This window comes from Embiotoca jacksoni, unplaced genomic scaffold, assembly GCF_022577435.1.
Source record: "Embiotoca jacksoni isolate LCO1_2020_lvr unplaced genomic scaffold, fEmbJac1.0.p SCAF_7, whole genome shotgun sequence".
Lineage (NCBI taxonomy): Eukaryota > Metazoa > Chordata > Actinopteri > Embiotocidae > Embiotoca > Embiotoca jacksoni.
In genome coordinates, this window is record NW_027185425.1 from 20,115,675 (window position 1) to 20,135,838 (window position 20,164).

The 20,164-nt window shown below is 39.9% G+C and overlaps 1 protein-coding gene across 2 annotated transcripts in view; it reads left to right on the plus strand.

The window, feature by feature from the left end:
• Positions 1 to 1,865: 1,865 nt before the first annotated feature.
• The window catches only part of septin7a (septin 7a), a 28,736-nt gene continuing 10,437 nt past the window's right edge, over positions 1,866 to 20,164 (plus strand). For both annotated transcript variants that reach the window (XM_069176120.1, XM_069176121.1), the window contains exons 1-4: positions 1,866 to 1,955; positions 8,226 to 8,332; positions 15,400 to 15,500; positions 15,591 to 15,725. In XM_069176120.1, the coding sequence (XP_069032221.1) occupies positions 1,946 to 1,955; positions 8,226 to 8,332; positions 15,400 to 15,500; positions 15,591 to 15,725 (353 nt within the window). In that variant the 5' untranslated portion in view covers positions 1,866 to 1,945. The remainder of the gene's footprint in view (positions 1,956 to 8,225; positions 8,333 to 15,399; positions 15,501 to 15,590; positions 15,726 to 20,164) is intronic.

Genomic DNA, 20,164 nt, shown 5'->3' on the forward strand with positions numbered 1-20,164 from the left:
TCAGTGTGATGACTGGAGGATGCATCATCTTAAGCATCACATTAACTGGTGACAGCTCCTGTAAACATACAGGAAATCACTTCCTTAGGAGACTGTCCAGTTGCTCTACTGTAGTTTGAGGATTATAAAATGTGCTTTTTATTCACCAAATGTCATTTAAATTGGGTAAACAAGATTATTAATCTGATCAGAAATTGGTTTCCAGCTACCTGACAAATTTTGATGCGTCATATTTTATTATAGTTATATTTCCTCTGTGTCTTCCTGAAAACCTGCAAATAAGGAAGCTAAGCATCGTGGAACCGAAATATATTTCTTCTTCTTTGCTGCAGATTTGAATCAATGTCATTTACTGTATAAGATAGTGCTTTATACAATTCATAAAAGTGTATTTATTTCTCCTTACCTTAGCAGAGGAGCTCATTTCTTCAAACCTCAACTAATGTTTGTACATGTATGGACTGATTGAACATGTCATTATGTGGTGATTGTCATAATTAGGGAAAGCCCTGTATTGTTGGAGCTTTAGTGTCTGTTAACACGCAGATGGAGACTTCTAAAAAAGACTGAAACTTGTGGTCCAGATTCATAACACATCTGTGTTTTATGTCTGTTAAAAGGCTATTCCAGACTTTTGTAGATGTTTCCATGGTGCTTGCAGTAAATCAGGGAGCCATATTGATATGCCTTGTCTTTATGTAAAGCAAATTTGCCAATTTATTCATTACTCTGCCAGAAGGCAGCAAATCTGCCAAACTATGAGAATTTCTGTTTCATTTAGAAATGTGCTTGTACTGATTCCTTTCTCTCGTTCTCTTGTATTTGGATTGGTTCCTGCCTCCCGGACCTCCCTGCTGTTCCCATGTCACTTCGTCTTGACAACCTGTCCTCTTTCCAACACAGCTGTAAGTACTCTGCTTATAAATGCAATTTATTTTGCCTTTTTTATTTTTGAAAATGAAGCCACTTGGATCAAGACACAACTTCAGTAAAAATCCTGATTTAAACTGGGGATTACACCCAGAAAGTGAAAGTCATTTAAAAAATGGTTTTAATTTAAGCCTTTAAAATTTTGAACTATTACAAATAGTTTCAAATACACATTTCAGACGAATCCATCTAATATCCGTTGAGATACTGTATTTTAGTCTGGACCAAAGCGGTGGCCTCTGGGATTAACAGACCAACAGCATCCGAGAGCTAAAGAAGCAGCTGCTTCACTCGGCACCGCTCACATAGACAATCAATAAGACTTTGAAAAAAATCTACACTATGCAAATCTTTATATATTTGGATTTGAAAGTTCTTTTCTGACCTTAGAAAATCTAAACCTATTGTGTACTCACCTGCTATTTTGGAGTTTTCAACACATTTTACACTCTTGAGAAAATGAGAACTACCCATTTACTGCAAAGTTCACTCAAGTAGACCTGGACCTTAAGTCTAGTGTTGATAAATATTATAATGTTGTATTGATAGATACTATTTAGCCTTGTTACACTACACATCCAATCAAAATTAGAGTAAAGCATCATTTGGATGGGATTAACCCTAATGGGGCAGGAGGAAGATAATATACTCCCTGTGGTCCCTGGTAGTTTAAGTCATTGCTCTGGATGGATGTTAACCTTCCCAACACTACAGGATGTGCTCTGTAATAAACATGGACCTTCAGCTGGACAAACCAAAACAGAAAGCAGATTAACAGGAATAACAAAATCAAAAAGCTTAAAAGTCTTAAAAAATGTTCTAAACTAGCAAATGGTACACTGTGACACAACCTGTGTTCGTTTCCCATTATGTTTGTGTTGTCTTTAGAGAAATGTTTCCTCTGTTTATTTTTGCTCTACAGCAACAGAAGAATCTGGAGGGCTATGTGGGCTTTGCGAATCTTCCCAACCAAGTGTACAGAAAATCTGTGAAGAGAGGTTTTGAGTTCACCCTGATGGTTGTGGGTGAGTACTTTTCTGTCTGTGACACAATCATCCATCTGATTGGAACCAGAACCAGAAACTGAAAGTTCACTGTTTTTCTTCTTGCCCACTCAAGAATGTCAGAGTTGTTGGTTCATGTAGATTCTCTCAGTGTAAAAACTCGTATCTCCTATAGATGTTCATGTGTTGAGCAGTATTGAATTTCATACAGATGTCATGGCTGAAAGCACGAACACATGACTGCCCAAATGCATCAGGGATGGTTTTAGTTAAGGAGGAGAAGTTGCATGTAAAACAAGACTCCAGGATGCCATACTTGAAGCAAATGGTTCCAATTCAGCAGGACATTCAGCCTGTGTGTGTCTCTGTCTCTCCGTCTCTCTCGCTCTCTCTCCCTCTCTCTCTCTCTCTCTCTCTCTCTCTCTCTCTCTCTCTCTCTCTCTGTTTTTCTGTTTCTGTCTCTCTGTCTCTCTGGGATTGTGTGGAGGGAGGAGGTTTCCTGTCATTCCATTCATGCAGCCAAAGTCAGAGCCTGAGCAGCTGATTCGAAGGGAGGCGCCCCCATCCAACCCTTCCTTTCTCTCTCGCTACCTGAGCAGGAAGCCGCCACAAACGCCTGCATCATGTCACATCCTGTCACTGGGTTCATGGCTGATAGTGCCTACTTACCTCCGAGACCTAAGAGTCTATCTCCATGGAAATAAGAGCCCCCTCCTCCCTTGTGGTCGCCCTGTCGCTCCCCCTGCTGTGCGACCTCTGGAACGAGTCTGTTATGTGGCAATTTAATGTGCAGCGTGTAATTAGAATAGCTGGGATATTGGTAAATAGTGTGGGCTTCTGCTTCATTATTTTAGTCATAGATGGGAGTGTTTAAAAAAAAAAAAAGTTAGTGGTCATGGAATTTATAGACACATTTTCCAGAAAGAGACAGTATGAAGTCGGCTACAAACAGGTTACTTGTTTTCACAGCATAGTTTGTTAGACATTACAGCATTAGAAAGGAAATTTAAACGTAAGTAGGGCAGAAACGGGCTTCTCACAGCTGCAGGAAAGTATGAACACATCAGGAATTAATACAGGTTTTTATTTTTTTGGTGGCTTTATTGTGGCAATATACCACATATATACCTCACACCCAATGCCCACATTTTATTGAACATCATCTTAGGACATCCAACATAAACTGAAATGTAAATGGACTGACAAAGTTTGTATGATCACATACAAACTCAAAAGATAAAAATAGACTTGTAATCCGGTATTTAATTAGGTTAGATGGAGTTTCACTGAGCCAGATTGATCAGAAACAAAGATTATTGCCGAGTCGGGTTAAACAGGTTGTTCAACATGCATTTATTTGTGTGTTTGGGAAGACTAAGCACATATTTTTGTTTCTCCCAAAAATCCTTTCTTAAAAGTGTAGGCAAAACAAAATAATTTATAATGAGCAACATTTTTTTTTATCAATTAATGAAGAAAATATTTGGCAGATCTACTAATGGTGAAAATAATAATTTGAAGCCCTCTTCACAATCTCACAGAATCTGAACATGAAATCTCTTTGTTTCTTACTCCACCGTCAAATTAACATTTCGTCTCGTGCTATTTGCCAATTTGTATTTTGTGTTGCCCTTTAATTCATGCATTGTTCATGTTTATATATATATTTTTATATATATATTTGTTGATAAATGCTGCGCAACCCTCGAGTGAAGATGAAATACATGACAGGAATGACAAAGTCAAATGTCAGGTGGGAAGTCACTTCTTTGAGGGTCCATAAGGGTGAAAGTACACATCAGTGCTCATGTTGATGTTAGGTGGAGGGGGGAGGGGGGTATATATCTATTGTTAGTGGATGAATGAAAGTGGGCCAGAGCCATTTGTTGGTCAAAGTCAATATTTGGCAGTGATTTCCATGTTGGCAGAAACTGACCTTGATGCCGGCTGCAGCCACAGCTCAGTCTGCTGGGTCCTGGTTGACGGGGAGTTCAATGAGCTCTGTTCTGTCATTTTTGGACAGCATGGCCTGACATTAAGAAGAGGGGGTTGTAGTATGAGGAGACCGGCTGGGGGAAAGTCAACAGATATGTATTTAACTCTTTTGTCAGACTTGTTAAACTTTTCCTGTCGCTGCCTTCATTTGAAGGGAAAGTCCCATTTATAAACACAGTGGTGGAGAGATGATGACTCCTTTCAGGCAACAATGTTGAGCACACAGAATTTCCCTTTCATGAACCTACAGATTACTTCATGTCACCTACATAATAGTAGCCCAGTTTCTTGGAAGCCCTGGCAAATGAATTTTGCTGTCTCCCTCTGAAAAGTCCAACTTTTCCTGCTTCCCCTCCACCAGCCTCTCGCATGCAGTGGGAAGTGCCTTTGAATAAACCCCCACGGTTTACACAGCTGCTGGAAATTTCCTTTAAAGGAAGTGAGCTGGCTGCTGAGTGAAGGGACGGGCCTCGGCTCGGCGGGAATGGCCTTCCATGAGTGGCCCTCCTCTGGTGCTGCAACAGGATGCTCAGTTTAATGACAGCGGTTGGCTTCCTTATTTATCCTGGTTCAGTTATACCTGGCATGAAGGGGTTAAATTAAACTCTTCAATAACCAGGAGTTTCATACATTCAGCCAGTTGGTTGAATAAATTCACAAACCGGTTTCTTTCAAGTTCATGAAGCATGTCACTGTATTTATGCTGCAGCAAACACGCGAGCCCTCAACAGGACACCAGCATTTCACAAAGTTTCCCCACAGTCAGACGCTTTTAAAAGTCTTTTTGTTGTTTGTAGAAACTGAGCTCATCTAAAAATTAGGGGTTGAATTCTCAATCGAGGAGACCCTGATTCAAACTTTAAACACTGAACCACAACTTTTAACCAAAGTAGTCTGTTTCCAAAAAAATCTGTCTCAAAATTACGCAACTGTACCAACAGATTGTGGAAGCATGATGAAAAAGAAGTGCAGAGCTGCACGATGCACGCCCAGTTTCTCCACCTTCGTTTCTCCGCTGTGCTGCTGAATGCACATGAAGTCAACTCAACTGCCTCCAGCAGGGTGAGCAACGCTTTGCTCAAAGTGCTGGCAGGCTTGTAGGAGAGGCGCTCTGAAACTCAATCGTATTTTTAATTACTGCATTATCACGTGGAAGCACACTTTTTAAAAATTTGGTTTAAACCGGATTTCACATCATGCTGCTCATTGTAAATATAATAAGTGACTAAAGTAAAGGTAAACAATTATGACACGGACTGTTGTTCTTCTACACCCTGACTGTCTCCCAAATACCTGAAGCCCTGCTACAAACTGGAAAAGAAGATGTGACTTTGACCAACTCTGGTTCAACTAATTATACAGAATCTATATGCATTCTTTAAAAATATCTTGTCTGCAATGGTTAGCATATAAAAGAGGATAAAATGTAAGATGAAGAAGAGGAAAGTGTCACGTAAACAAGTCTTGAGCTGGACTCAAACTGAGGAGGTTGTTGTTCATGTGCTACAGAAGGTGTACTGCATCTTATACATTGTTCTCAGACGTCTGTCTCGTATGTCTGACTGAAATAAATCCTCTATTCTAATCAATACAGCGGTGACGCTGCACCCTCACAGTCTCAACCTGACGTGTAGTTTTAGGCTTCAGGTCTATTTTTCTACAGTCGTGGTGTAATTGGTTTTGAGTGACCTTCACTCAGCGGCTGAGAGGCTCCTGTGTCGACAGACTCACTAACACTGCTGAACCTGCTGTGTAGACATGGTGACACCATGATGCTCCATCTAAATTCACACTTTAAACTTAACAGTAAACATACAATTTTGTTATGATGAAATTATGATTTAGCATAATATTGTTTTTGCTCTAAAATGAAACATGGTTTTCTTTCATATATCACATCGTGGCCAAGACTAATTTGTCACTTTATTCTGTACAAGTTCAGACAATTCTCTTTCCTGCTTCAAAGTTTGACATGTGAAGATTCTGTAAATATAAGTTAGTTTTTTATTCATCTTCTCTCCTCACACTGACACTCAGACCTGGATCTCACCGGCTCTTTGGTTCTTCTGTTCTTCTCTGAGATTCCATTTATTAAGCTGACACTTTTATCACATTCATTTCACCCACAGTTTACCCATGAGCCTTCAGTACAGCAGAGCTCTCCATTCCCCTTCAGTCTAGAAGAAATGTTTACAGCGGTCTTGTATGTTTCATCACAGTCCAGCTATAATCGCTGAAACCATTCTGTTGCGATTGCAAGATAAATGTGTCTCTACCCTCTTAGGAAAATATTTATGACTCTGAGAGTGCGCTGAGTGAAGGATCCTTTTGTGCGATGTTTTCTTCATCTTGCCGTCCTCCTCCGTCTTGGCTGAGTGTCTGAGTTGTGGCCCCGGCCATTTGTAAAGGTCAGGAGCAGCTCTCTGGCTCCGGTGCCAGGCCAGCATATGACCGCCTGTTCTCTCACACTGAGGCTTTTGTTCAGCAGCTCCTTGTTGCCCTCCACTCACCCCAGTCTTAACAGGCACACTGCTGATGCTATTAGTTTACCACAGTCATGCCCTCCAGCTCCAACGGACCCAAACTGAGCTGTACTCAAATTTGTGTCCATCAATACTTGTCAGAGCCAAGTGGCAACAACCGAAGAACTTTAAAGATCAACACCACTGAGGGTCGCCAGATGTTGTCCCAATACACTCCTATTCACAGAGCATCGACCCCGATCATAAAACAAGAAGTCAATACATTCTTTCCACAAGTCGTCAGTGTCATTAGCTAAATGAATTGCTTCTGGTCAGTGTGCTGGGGGTCATTATGAAAATCATTTTAAATTAGGCCTTAAACAGACGCAGGTGTGTTTGGGGCCGAACTGGTTTGATTGACAGTTCTGAAGTGGCTGTTTGGGGGAGGCAGGCAGAGACGGTGAACTTGGGTCACATGCACATTGTTTTGATTCAGTTGTGATGACTGGTGTTTTTTCATCCTTTTGTCAATGAAATATGATAAACATTTTCCACAGACAGTTCAGCTGTTCATGCACGAGTCATTGTGTTTATACGGGTTTATGCACAGTTGTGCGTGATCAGAATTGTGCAGTAGGTTTAAGCAGTGAAACAAATTCTACTGAAAACACCTGTGAGCTTGTAAATTGATGGGTATAAAAAAATGTGTCTCTTTCTTGTCTGCTCAGCACAACAGCAGCCTGTTTTTCTGTTCATTACAGGTCATGAAATTTCAGCTTTTTAATTAGTGAAAGTCAGGCAATGACTTAGTGGGAACCCTGTAGGTAAATGTTGTTTATTATCTTAATGCTTTCCAATTTAATTTAACTTTCCATGCAATTTTTTGCATTAAGTAGAATGTATACTATGCACCTCACCTATTGGCTATCATGCTTTTTTCAGACAATGCTGGTGGTTAGGAGAAATCATTTCTGCCGAAAGTAAACATCAGGGGCAACGAAAAGTGACGGTACATCACACAACAGAGACCACATCTGTAAGGAGGGACCTCGCTATCGGCCAATATGTAGTAACTAAATTAATGATCAGTCTAGTTACTACATGATGATTAGATGAGAATCATTAATCTCTGTCTTATTCAACGCATCTTATGACACCGGTTGATTGATCACATTTTACCATCAACCTCCAGTGTTTAATAAAGAGCTTTTAAATTCAAATTAAATGTATCTCAGATTGTCAAATCAACAGTGGGCCTGAATGAGAGGATAAAGCAAGCTGAAACTGATGTCCATAACAAAGAGTAAATTATAATGTCAAGTGTTGGATTTCTGCTTGTTGTTTTTGAATATGGAAAAACAACGGTGCTTTTAATTTGAGATTTTCCTGCTTTGTTAGAGTGAAAATAATCATGATGACTGTGTTTTGTTTTAAAATCTTCCTTCCCCTCTCCTCCCCTCCCATGATAGCCTGATTAGATCTTTGAAATGCAGACAGGAAAAGAAATATGGGAGGATATAACTTCCACGTTGTATCTTGTTATCGCTTGCCTGTTAAAAAAAAAAAAAAAAAGGTTATAGGGAGCAACTTCCTGTCCTAAAAGAGTTGTGAATCTGAAACATGTGAAGAATGTCAGACAGGAAAGGACTGCATTAGAAATACAGTTGATAAACATCTGGAAATTGTGTCATGTTGCACCTCAGTCTGGCATGAAAAGGAGGATTAGGAAACAAGTATAGCGTGAAATGCATCTCTCGAGTTGCTTCTCTTCTTCCCTCCCTCCTTCCCTCCCTCCCTCCCTCCCACTCACTCAGACCCTGTCTTTGTCTTGCAGGAGAATCTGGACTGGGGAAGTCGACGCTGATCAACTCGCTCTTTCTGACAGACTTGTACTCCCCTGAGTACCCAGGTCCTTCTCATAGAATCAAAAAAACTGTACAGGTAATTTTCAGTTTTTTTGTTCTTTAGTAATTTGACCCTTTCAAGCTCTGGTGATTTCTCCTTTCTGTTGACCCAGAAACTAAATAGTCCAATAAAGAGCCAAATATTTGTTTCTGTTAACTGAAACCTAATGTCGTCTTCTCCCTTCACTCTGACATTGGCCAGTTCAAGTGTCAGAGCCCGAGGCTGCTGTAACAGGTGTGCCCTCAGCTTTGTTATTCTCTCAGCATTACAGCCATCAACGGAATAGTTGCTGTGTGACATCTTGTTTTGTCAGGCTGCTGCACTGAGTTGTTGCCACACATGTGTTTGTGTTAGAGAGCAAAACCAGTTTATCTGCTTTAACAAAGTGAGTTTGTTTGCCGGAGGCAAAGATGTGTTATAATTCCAAGTAAGTTGACTTTAAATGATTTCCTGTTTAAAAAAAAAAAAAAAAAAAAAAAAACGACATTACATTTGTACACAAGAACCTGCCTGATGGTCCTCAAAATGATATGATGGAGGCTGTTTTGCAATCAGTCAAAAAGGAATATATTTAATCACGTAAGAAATACACCTTTAATATTTATAGAGCAATATTACTTTTACTGTTTACAAATGCTAAAGTATTTTGGCATTAAAACCTACATTTCCTATTAAACCAGGGATTCTAGGAAGAGATAACTATCACCTAGAATATTAGATAAAAGATCAAATATCCTCTGTGTGAATCACTGCTTCCAACACTGGACCAGAACCACTGGAGCAGCAAAGCTCTGCTTGGCCATGCAGACCTGCCAGCTAGTGTAGAGGAAATGTAGAAGAGAAGACACACAACATTTGTGGAACATGAATCCAAAACAGATGGAAAGAAGATGAAACAGATCCACCTTCTATCCAATCGATTAAATCTGCATACATACCCTCCCCTTCTCCTCAGAGTCAGAACTCAGACTCTTCCCACCGATAGCAGTATCGTCTTTGCAGATAACATCCAAAACCCTGCCTGACAATGACATAATAACACATTCCTTATAACCTCAGATCTCATAATCATGTCTCGATGTTTTGTAGGTGATTGTTGTATGCTCCTCTGTAGTGGTCGTAAGATTTACCAGATTTCAGAGAAATACAAGCTAAAGGCTGCAGTTAACTTGTATTATAATTCTACTCATATATTCCAAACCATGAATAAATGTCACAAAGTATTGATTGAGTAAGAAAAATTAGTGATACAATCCACAGAACATAGCTTTTTTATTTTTACACTTTGATTCCATTTTTGTTGGAACTGTAGACATATTGGCAAAATCTAGAATAAAGTTTCAATGGGCAAAGAGCTTTTTTCTAAATTTAAAAACTTCCCAAAATATGCAAATTACTTTCTTTTTCTGACCAACATTTTAAAACCGCCCAAATATTTGCTGATGTAGTGTTTGATTACCAAACAAACTCCATTGCATCCATTATATAACAGGTGTTGGACAAAGCCTGATACCTAATTTGTCAAAAGCAGCTGTTAGTGAGCCCTTATACGGCATTTCAGTATTTCATGTGTCTAAATGATAGTAAATCTTGTACAGATGGTTAATATGTGTACCGCCACACGCCCAAGCAGGAAGACAACTTCCTGGAATGATGCGCTGATAAAACAGGCTAGGCTGGCTGGCTGGCTGGCTGGCTGGCTGGCTGGTTGACTGTTTGACCAAAAGCAGCACTGAGGTCCAGAAGAACAAGTACAGAGACGAGTCCATTATCTGAGGCTATTAGAAGATGGTTAGTAACTTTCACCAGAGCTGTTTCTGTGCTCTGATGACTTTAAAAGCCTGCGGTACATAGCCGGTTACAATAGATAGGTTGATCTGATCTAATATGGAAGTATTAATTAAAGGGAAGACTTCCCTGAGGAGTTTAGTTGGGATGAGATCCAAGAGACGGGTAGATTAAATAATTGCCGTTAGCTCAGAGATCAACAGGAGAGAAATGTTCAAATTACAAATCTGGTCCCATGGTTGCTTCCAGGGCTGCTGTTGCTTAGCAACACATCAGTAACAGGAAGGGTCTGCCCGATTCCTGATAATGACAATTTTATTGGTGAAGAACTTAATGAAGTCATTACTGCTGAGAGCTGAAGGAATAGAGGGCTCAACAGAACTGGGACTCTTTGTCAGCCTGCTACAGTGCTGAAAAGAAACCTGGGGTTGTTCTTGTTGTCCTCTATTAATGATGAATAATATAAAGTTCTGGCCTTACGAAGAGCTTTCTTATATAATATTAGACTCTCCTTCCAGACAGGTGAAATTCTTCTAAATTAGTGGAACTCCATTTCCTTTCCAGCTTTCTAGTCGCTTGCCTAGCAGAGCGTAATTCTGAGTTGTACCATGGAGACAACTTCCTCTGGTTCATTAGTCTCTTCTTCAGAGGGGCGACATCATCTAGAGTTGTAGCAGAGATATTGCAGTGTTTTCTACCAGATGATCCACTAGTGTGGGACTAAGATCAACGTAGATGTCTTCCACTGCTTTAACACACGGCATCAAAGAGGATAAGCATGTAACTGCTTCCTTAAACTTGGCCACGGCATCATCTGACAGACATCTACTGTAGTGGGATTTATTCCCACATGCTGTGTAGTCCATTATTGTAACTTCAAATGTTAATAAGAAGTGGTCCGACAAAACAGGGTTTTGAGGAAATACAATTCAATTTTCAGTTTCCATGCCATACGACAGAACCAGATGGAGGGTGTGGTTACCACGGTGACGGGGTTTATTTACATTCAGAGAAAACCCTATAGAATCTAATAATGAGCTGAAAGTAGAACTGAGGCTGTCGTTGTCCACGTCAACATGAATGTTAAAGTCTCCCACTATCATCACTTTATCTGAACTCAGAGAATTCAGTTAGGAACTCTGAATAAGGACCAGGTGGGCGATAAACAACAACAAATAGAATTGTTTTTGTGTTTTCCAGTTTGGGTGTGAGAGATATAGACTAATGCAGCTTTAAAGTACATTATTGATATATTAGGTATCGTATGATGGCACTGAGGGTCAAAAAACACTACAACAATTTACAAAACGCAATGACAATTCACAAAACACTAAATCATTTTTTTAAATTCATTATCATTTCACAAAACGCAAGACATTTCACAAAGGGTCAAAACATTTTCATGTTGTTTTGACCCTCGGGGCTACTGTAGTATCTGTCCCAAACTCTGGCACTAGTCTGGCACTATACTCAGCCCTACTAACAATAACGTTTTTTTAATGTATTATTCCAATATTACCACTGTATGTGAGAATGATTCCTTACCAGACCTCTGTTTATAGTAGCAAATGTTAAAGCTCTTATAAGCCATCTATAGGTTGACACATTGTCATGATACATTAAGCAATAACAGACATCAAAGCTGCAGGTGCGACTGCCAAGACTGATGCCGCTACCAGGAGTGATTGTAAATGTGCCGCGTGTGGTTTATACCCTCAGTCTTCAAACTTTGATGCTGTTCACAGTGACAGAACTGAGGATAAGGGTTTGGCACTTTCCTCAAATAGAGCTCACTGTTGCATAGTTTCACTTGAGCTTCCTTTTGAAGAGTGAAACATGATACTGTTGGTGTAAACGGGCTCCTCTCGCCTCTCCACAGCCTGTAGGAGGGAGTTAGAAGTGTACAGTTTGGGTTTGTGTACAGAAAATCAGCTGCATGTTAAGGATCTTCCCTTCACCTGTTCCTTCTCATCTACTACTTTGCTCTAAATCTCCTCTAATCCCTTGCAGCACTCTGGTGCTCTGTCTGCCCTCATCCCACTGCTGCTTCCAATCTGTTTACCTGCCCATTACATCTCCTCAGCTCTTATTAAAAGTTTAAATGAGATTTGCTGCGTGCCTGCGTGCGTGCGTGCGTCCGTCCGTCCGTCCGTCCAGACTGACTGTTTGAAGAATCATTGAGGCCTTCAGTCTCATGGCTAAAATATATGCTCAAAAACAAACTGTATTGCTTGTTGTTTATGCTGGCCAGGACTGAGATAATTAATATGGAGAACAGAGGTCTCTTCTCCTTCTCTCTCTCTAGGAACCACAAACTAATTACAGTTCAAATAATTGTGGCCACTTTTTTTTTTTTTTTTCCCAAGCCCAGCTAAGGAATGTGATGAAACCCTGTGGAACGCTGTGTGTAATAGAATCCAGCTCACAAATTAAAAAAGGAGGAAAAAAATAGCGAGATGACCAGAGTGGCTGATGGAGAGGGTGTTAACTGGAGGTGATAAAAGATGGGTCAGATGTCTTTGTTGTTCCTGGTTAATCCCAGAACACAAGACGCAGACTTGGTGATTAGCCAGCAAACTGCCATATGCACCGAGCTCAGTCTTGTCCTGCCTTATAGATCAGAAACTCACTCCTGCTTCAGTGGCATAATACAATTTTTGAAATTCATAAAAGAAACAGCTTAAAAAGATTTCAACTAGAGGTGTGTTTGATATATATGTTGTTGCTCCATCCAGTCCAGTGTGCAAATAACATTTATAATTACCTTTTGACGTACGAGTTATTCTGAGGTAATATTTTTGGCCATGGTGCAATAGGATTGGGTAACAGTATAACTTTGCCTATGTGGGTAGCTATCAGGTCTTTTTAATATACTGGATCCTTAATATAATAGCCAATCGTGGGCAATTGGTGTGTTTAATTCACATTTCAAATTTGTGCATATAAAAAAAATTATTGGCATGTTGATAAAACAAAATGTCAGAGTGCAGTTTGCAAAGTAAGTGCTGAGAAAGCCTCATAATAACAATATTCTGCTTGTCATAGTGATTGACCAATGTGTATGCAGAAGCTCATGCAGTTTAGAGGGGTGGAGCGTAACCAAGGTTATTTCCTTTAGCTACAATTTACAGATTTCCCCTCAAAGCCTTCTGATGTTCTAATATAAGACTGACATTCATTAAAAAACAAGACATTTTAAGTTTTGAGGCCTATGTATGGTAAACACTGATGTGTTTTTGAATTTGAGCTGCAGATAAATACAATCAACAGGCAACTTGGATATGGAAACATAAATTCTGCTTTGTGTATAAACCAATATTGGACTTGCAGGAGACATCTTGTATTCAGTTAAACTTTTGAAATGGAAAATATTCATTGATTCTTTTTCAGTGACAGAGGAAGCATAGATGTCATTTTATTAATTTCAAACTATGTATTTCTTGTTTTCTTTCACGTAAAAAGACATGTTAGGCACAAATTATTATTGTAAGGAGAGTATTTTTATGTATACCATGCCTGAAGGGGATCTTTAATATTGAATGGCATGCAAAAGGTCTTAAAAGTGAATTTCTTTTGTTGAGCTCACTCGTGTTAGTGTCCGTCTGGTCTGCCCAGCCTCCCTGCAGCTCTGGAGATCAGAGGCCAGTAAAGACACAGCCAGCTCAGCTCAGCTCCAGTCCATGACAGAAACCGGTGGGTGGAGGTCACAGGGGTTAAAGTCTGATATGGAAGCTTTGCAGGGGAATATCTTTGCTGCGGCATTTTGTGTTGTAGACTGGCTAAAAGCTGGAGCAAAGTTGTAGCCAGGTAGTGCTGGCTAGGTGTAGTCTGAATGGGACGGATGAAGGAACTGTAAAAAGGGCAATTTTAATCAAATCATTGTGCAGCATTTTCTGATTTTAAATTGCTGTAGTGATGGTGTTGTCTTGTAAACAATTACAAATATTCTTACAGTTGAATTAACAAGATTGAAATGTCAAGTTTATCAGTGATGTACAGAATAAGGGGAGACAGTTGAACTGCAACTTCAAGGACACCTGCCAAAAATACGCAATTGCAGAGTAGGACTGCATTAACAGCCAGTTCATTACAACCAATACAATGTTGATATTTGACGTTTTAAAAAACATTTGATAATGATAAATCAGCCGATATAAATCGGCTTCTCTGTTGGTGCCACTCGGAGACACTCGGCACCAGACTCCTGTTGTGTGTCTGCTCTCTGACTCACTTTGTATTGTTTGCTAAGGTTTGTTGACTTCTTAAACCTGGTTTTGTCGTGTAACCAAGATGTGGTGTGTTGTGAGTGCAGCGCCGCCCCAGTCAGAGAGCACACTAAGGGTGCTGCTTCAGTCCACGGTATTGGCTTAGTTAACTCAAATGTGTCCGACCCTCAGGGAGAGTATTTCACAACTATCACTGTCACTGCTCTCCTAATTTGGATCTCGAATCATCAGCTTAAGAAAAATATATGTTCACGATCAAAGGCTTCTCGAGGCATGTTTTCTGGAGTGTGTGTGGAAACTGCTGTGAACCTGGACTGACCTCAGCCATATGACTGTTTCTCATAGCTTACAGTCTGTGAACTCTCTGAGTCACTGATGTAAGAGAATGACAGACAGACATGATCTGGTTTAGATCTGCTGATTATATCAACCTTTGTCTGCTGATCACGAGTTCTGCCTCCACCCCACGCTGATCCAAGGCCGGCCTCTTTTGGCCCCGCTGAGTGAGCTTTGTTTATTACGTTCTTCCACTGCACCTTCACCATCACCACCCTGTTTCCATCTCCGACTCTGCTCACATTCTAGATGTTGTGTTCCACATACTTCAGGCTGGCTGTGGTTAAAAGGGTTTGCAGATCTGTTTTGGTTCCGGTCTGCTGCCTGTATATTGATATATGTACAAGGAGCTTGTAAAGAAGTACATAGCTGAAGTCACTCGTCATGCCTCCATTTGAAAAGTATTTTACATAACATGTCATCAGTCTAGAATCCCTTCATAATATGTACTTTAGAAGCTCATACTTGACACAAAACATTAAAACCTGCAGAAATAGCTGTGTAGAGTTTACTGGTATGTTTTTGGATGTACCTGTTGTCATTTAGGGGTAGCAACATGGGACATTTCCTTACACAGCACCTAATCTAAACATTTAAATCTGATGGTAAATAGGATTTATTAATATATAGGCTTAAACATTTGACTGTAACTTAAACTGTTTCCAACAAGTAAAGAGACTTTGTTATACAGCCATCTTGTAATTAAATGCACATATCCTGACTGATTTCTGTCGACATTGTTTGTGGTTGCAGGTTGAACAGTCGAAGGTTCTGGTGAAGGAGGGAGGAGTGCATCTTTTGCTCACCATTGTTGACACCCCCGGCTTCGGTGATGCGGTCGACAACAGTAACTGGTGAGCTAAGCCATCTGTCAAGACAAATTATCGGAGACTAAAACTGTCACACTGTGCTTGACATTGATGTGGATGATCTGTGGTCCTCAGCTGGCAGCCGGTCATCGATCACATCGATAGTAAGTTTGAGGATTACCTCAACGCAGAGTCACGGGTCAACAGACGGATGATGCCGGACAACAGAGTACACTGCTGCCTGTATTTCATCGCCCCATCTGGACATGGGTAGGTACCACGGGCATCCTGCTGATCACTCAATTTCTGAAAGGTTTTGAAGCATGTCTTTAAGATAGAAGAACTTTACACACTGGCCTTCAATAGAATACAGCAGTGCATGTCAGGTTTTGTATCAGACAAACATGGCATGAGATGGCAAACATCTGGTTTTGAGTTGAAAACTGCTCATTAACAAGGCTGGAGTAAAAGTAGTTTCAGTCATGGAGGAATGCTGACAGTTTCTAAAGTCACAAAAAGTCCTTAGACGTTATGTTGAGGTTCCTGACTTGACGCATGCGAGATTGACAGCTTAAACTACACTGGAATGCGTTTGATCACTTTGCAGCTGCACTTTTGCAATTTGTTTGCCATATAATAAACAGTGTTGAGAACCGTTAGAGCTGGAATAAAGTGAGACTTTTTCCCACTGCAGTCTTTCAAACAATGACTTATCATATAGTAGCTGCGCACTAAACTTCAACACTTTTATGTCACCAACCAAATTGGTTTGGTAGTCGCTGGCATCAAAAAATGCTTTCGGTCATTTGGTACCAAATGTTGATACCAGCGCTACATCCACACCTCCACCTTTTGATTTAAAAAGCGCTGCCAGTGAGCCACAGCAGTACTTTCCTGAAAACTAAAGATCTATAATATGATGTTGAATATTTTAAAATTTTTAACTTAAATTGGATTTTATAAAATTTCTGTCAAAAGAAGTACTATCAGGTATCGGTAGTGGCATCAATTTTTGTTTGGCCTTATGGTTGGCTGCTTGTAGTATTTCAGTGTAGCTTTTTTGAGCACAGCAGGTACAGACACACTCAACGATGTCCACTGCGATGCGCTCTACAACCCCTGCTGCTGCACACAGTGCAGGTTGGCTCTTTATTAAAGTTTATTAATATCCAATGTGTTGCTTGTCCAAAACGCACCACATTCACCAGTGCACATCCTCGGTTCCCCAGAAATATACACTCCAGGTTTAAAGCAAACATTGGCTTCATTCAGAGTTACCAATTATCAAATTTGTGATCAAAAGAACCTCATTTAGTTTTAGTGGTTAAGAGTCACCAATGAATAGAAGTTATATTTATGAATGATTTGTCCAAGAAAATGTAAGTAGGAGAAAAAGAAAAGAATGCGGGCCTCGGTTACAACCTCCCTGTTGGAGAGACCTGCTGTACTGGATGAAAAATTCCCCAAACTGACCGAAAGACAAGTATTTCAGGCCGAGTCAGCTCTGCCTACAGCCGGCTACCAGGCAGGACTAACATTGGTGTAATCTGCCCTGATCTCACTGACCTGGAGACTTCGTTCCTCTCTGTGTCTTGGCTGTGGCTGCTGACTCCCACATGTCCGGCCACACTGTGCCGCCTACAACCAAAGGTGTTTTTTACAACACGTCGACTGTTGAGCCCGTTGGCCCACACAGACCCAGTGTGGGATACTGACTGCAGCCTTGTTGACTCTCTTGGCAAATGAAAAGCACCACATGGATCCATTCATTTTCAACATCTGCCCTGGCGTAGTGTGTGTGCGTTTATGTGTTTGTATGTGTTACATCAGAATATGAAAATAGCATTTTAACAAGTGCTAAATTCATAGAAAGTCTGAAGGCTGGTTGTGTTTGTTAAAGCTCAGTTTGTCGGGGATATGGAGTAAAGCTGTGAAAAGCCTGTGAAAACATTTGCATAATCTGTTCTGTTGCTCTGAAAGATTAAATCTGATTAGATAGTTTTCATGCTGTAAAAGGCTGTCATTGAACTGGGATTTTTGAAGTTACTCCAGCATGAAGCTGGACAAATGCAGGTGTACTGTAAATGTCCCAATAACCAGACCAACATCACGCACCTCAAAAATCAACTTCATCTTTACTCTTTTGATCACATTGAATTAAATATTTGACCTTTGACCACCAAATTCATCAATAAGTCCAAGTGAATGTTTGCACCAAATTAAAGGAACTTCTCTTAACATGTTCCTGAAAGGAACTACAGGCTGTAAAGGTAAATAGGATATGCGGCGCCAACCCAAAGTAAAGAAAAAATAATCAAAAACTCGGTCATAACTTAATTTAAACTTTAAACCCGTTGAATAACTCTTTCTGTTCTTGGTGTCCTGAAGCTTTCTGCCCTGCACAGTTTATACAGCCAATGATCAGCGGGTGCCAATATATCAATGATCCAATACTATGGTTGGCCACATGGGGCGCATACCAAGCACACAGTCCAATAATTTACATTTTCTCATGGTAAGGAACCTTATTTTGCCTTTTCTATTATTTGGCTCCCACAATATATGTTTGTATGTGTTGAGATTTGGTCTAAGAGCCTTATGTCACACAACAGACATACTGTAAGTTAAGATTTGGTCTAAGAGCCTTGTGTCACATAACAGACATACTGTAAGTTAAGATTTGGTCTAAGAGCCTTGTGTCACATAACAGACATACTGTAAGTTGAGTTTAGTCAACATCGCCTCCCTTAAATCCACCCAAGCCAAACATTTGTTCACAGCTAAAGTCTCAGATGGAAACAATAGTATGATCGTACAGTAACATTAAATAAACTGTTATGAATATGGAAACGGCTTTTTACACTTTCAGCAACTTTGAACTGTCTTTGAAGTCGGGCAGATAAATATTACATGAGCAGACACAGCTCAGAGTTTGGATTGGATGTTCTCTAAACCCCTTCAGTATCAGATGACACCACCTCACTTCATCAGTGAAAAGCTTTAGGCACTAAAAGTGAAGTGAGGATGCTTTCCAAATAAATGTAATTTATTTGTCATTTAGCTTCAAACCGAACTGCAGAAAATCTAAGTCAGATCAGTATTTGGTTTGAGCACGTTGTTCCAACACGTCGGAGAACTTCTCATATCTGTGATTGTTATGGGTAGAGATGAATGTTGTGTTGTCAAACTAAACATATAGCGTTCTGTACAAAGACAATGTCAGAGGAAACCTCGTCCCATGGACTGTTTGAGCTCAAGGACTGACTTTGTTATTGTTGGTGTGAATATTTCAGTCATTACAAAAATGGAACCTTTTTTCCCATTTTTATTTCAGGGCTTAATAGATGGTGATAGTAGAGAGACAACAGGAATCAGTGCAAGAGCCACTCTGTGTCACAGACTTCACCAATTTTTGGCCGCAATCAGACAAATGTACAAGTTCTCCAAAAGAGTGTGAGCAATGCTTGAATTAGTGTTCAATCTTGCTATCACAAAACAGAATTTTATAAGAGGATGAAATATATTTTGTAAGGGTGTAACAATCTGTCAGTCTGGATCGATTTAATGATCAGTAATCTAAAATCATCAATACATCCATCCATTTCATTTTACTTTTTATTTTGAAATTCCCGTGGCTGTGCTGGTGTCTGAGCACCAGGCTGATGATAAAATACAGCCAAGAAAAAGACAAGAATATTTACTCACCTCTTGGGAATAAGTCGACGTGGAAATATTTAGGATTGCAGAGAAAAGACATGTTAACAGACAAATCGCATGATAAATGTCATTACAAGATCAAATAGTCAGGAACCATAAACCATAAATCTCGCCGCAAACTTGGAGAACAGCAGCTTTGTCGAGATGAGGTTTTTGTGAGCTGCTGCGTACTCTGCAGCTGAATTATGAAGTCCCATTGAGATGGCACTTCAGTGAAGCTTGCATACAGTCGCCTCTAAAAACGTTCATGAGATTGAGGTTTACACAAACAAAAAAAATTCTGTCTTGACGGATACACAAATGGGAACTTATGGTTCTTTCAATTGTCTTGTAAAGGATGTAAAAATGTGAAAGCTTAATATCCATAAACAGCTGAGCACCCAGATAAAACCCTGGAAATCCAGGATGAAGAAGCATACTATAGATGTGCATGGTTCATGTTTAGTGTTGAAAGACTGTCAAAGGCTTCATAAGTTAACTGACAACAACAAAAAAACAGTTCAATATAAGAAATATGTCACTTTATAGTTTCAACAGGAGCTCTATTTTTATTATTTTGAATAAAGACAATAGATTGCTTTTCATTTTAATGTCTGGACACTTAACCAATAAAATTGTCAAGTCATATTTTAGATGCTTTTTGTGAATAATAAGTAACTAATTCTGTTAATATAATATTGTCTCATTGTGATTGCAGGCCTCTGAATTGAATCAAATTGAATTGTATCATTGCAGATTAATGTCAGCAAATAACGTGCTTGTCCAAAGAATCGATACAATATTATATTGTGATGATTAATGACATGATTAAGACCTCTGATAGTTTGTACCGACTTCATTAAAAGTGCAACATGCCTCCATCGAGTGTCCAGAAAAATAGAAACCGCTGTATCACACATAGTCTGATGACTGTGCTGCAAGTACAGAGCTGGAGTTGAATGGTTCCTTTAAATATGAAGCAGCTACCGGCCTGTAGAAACCGTCAGTGTGTG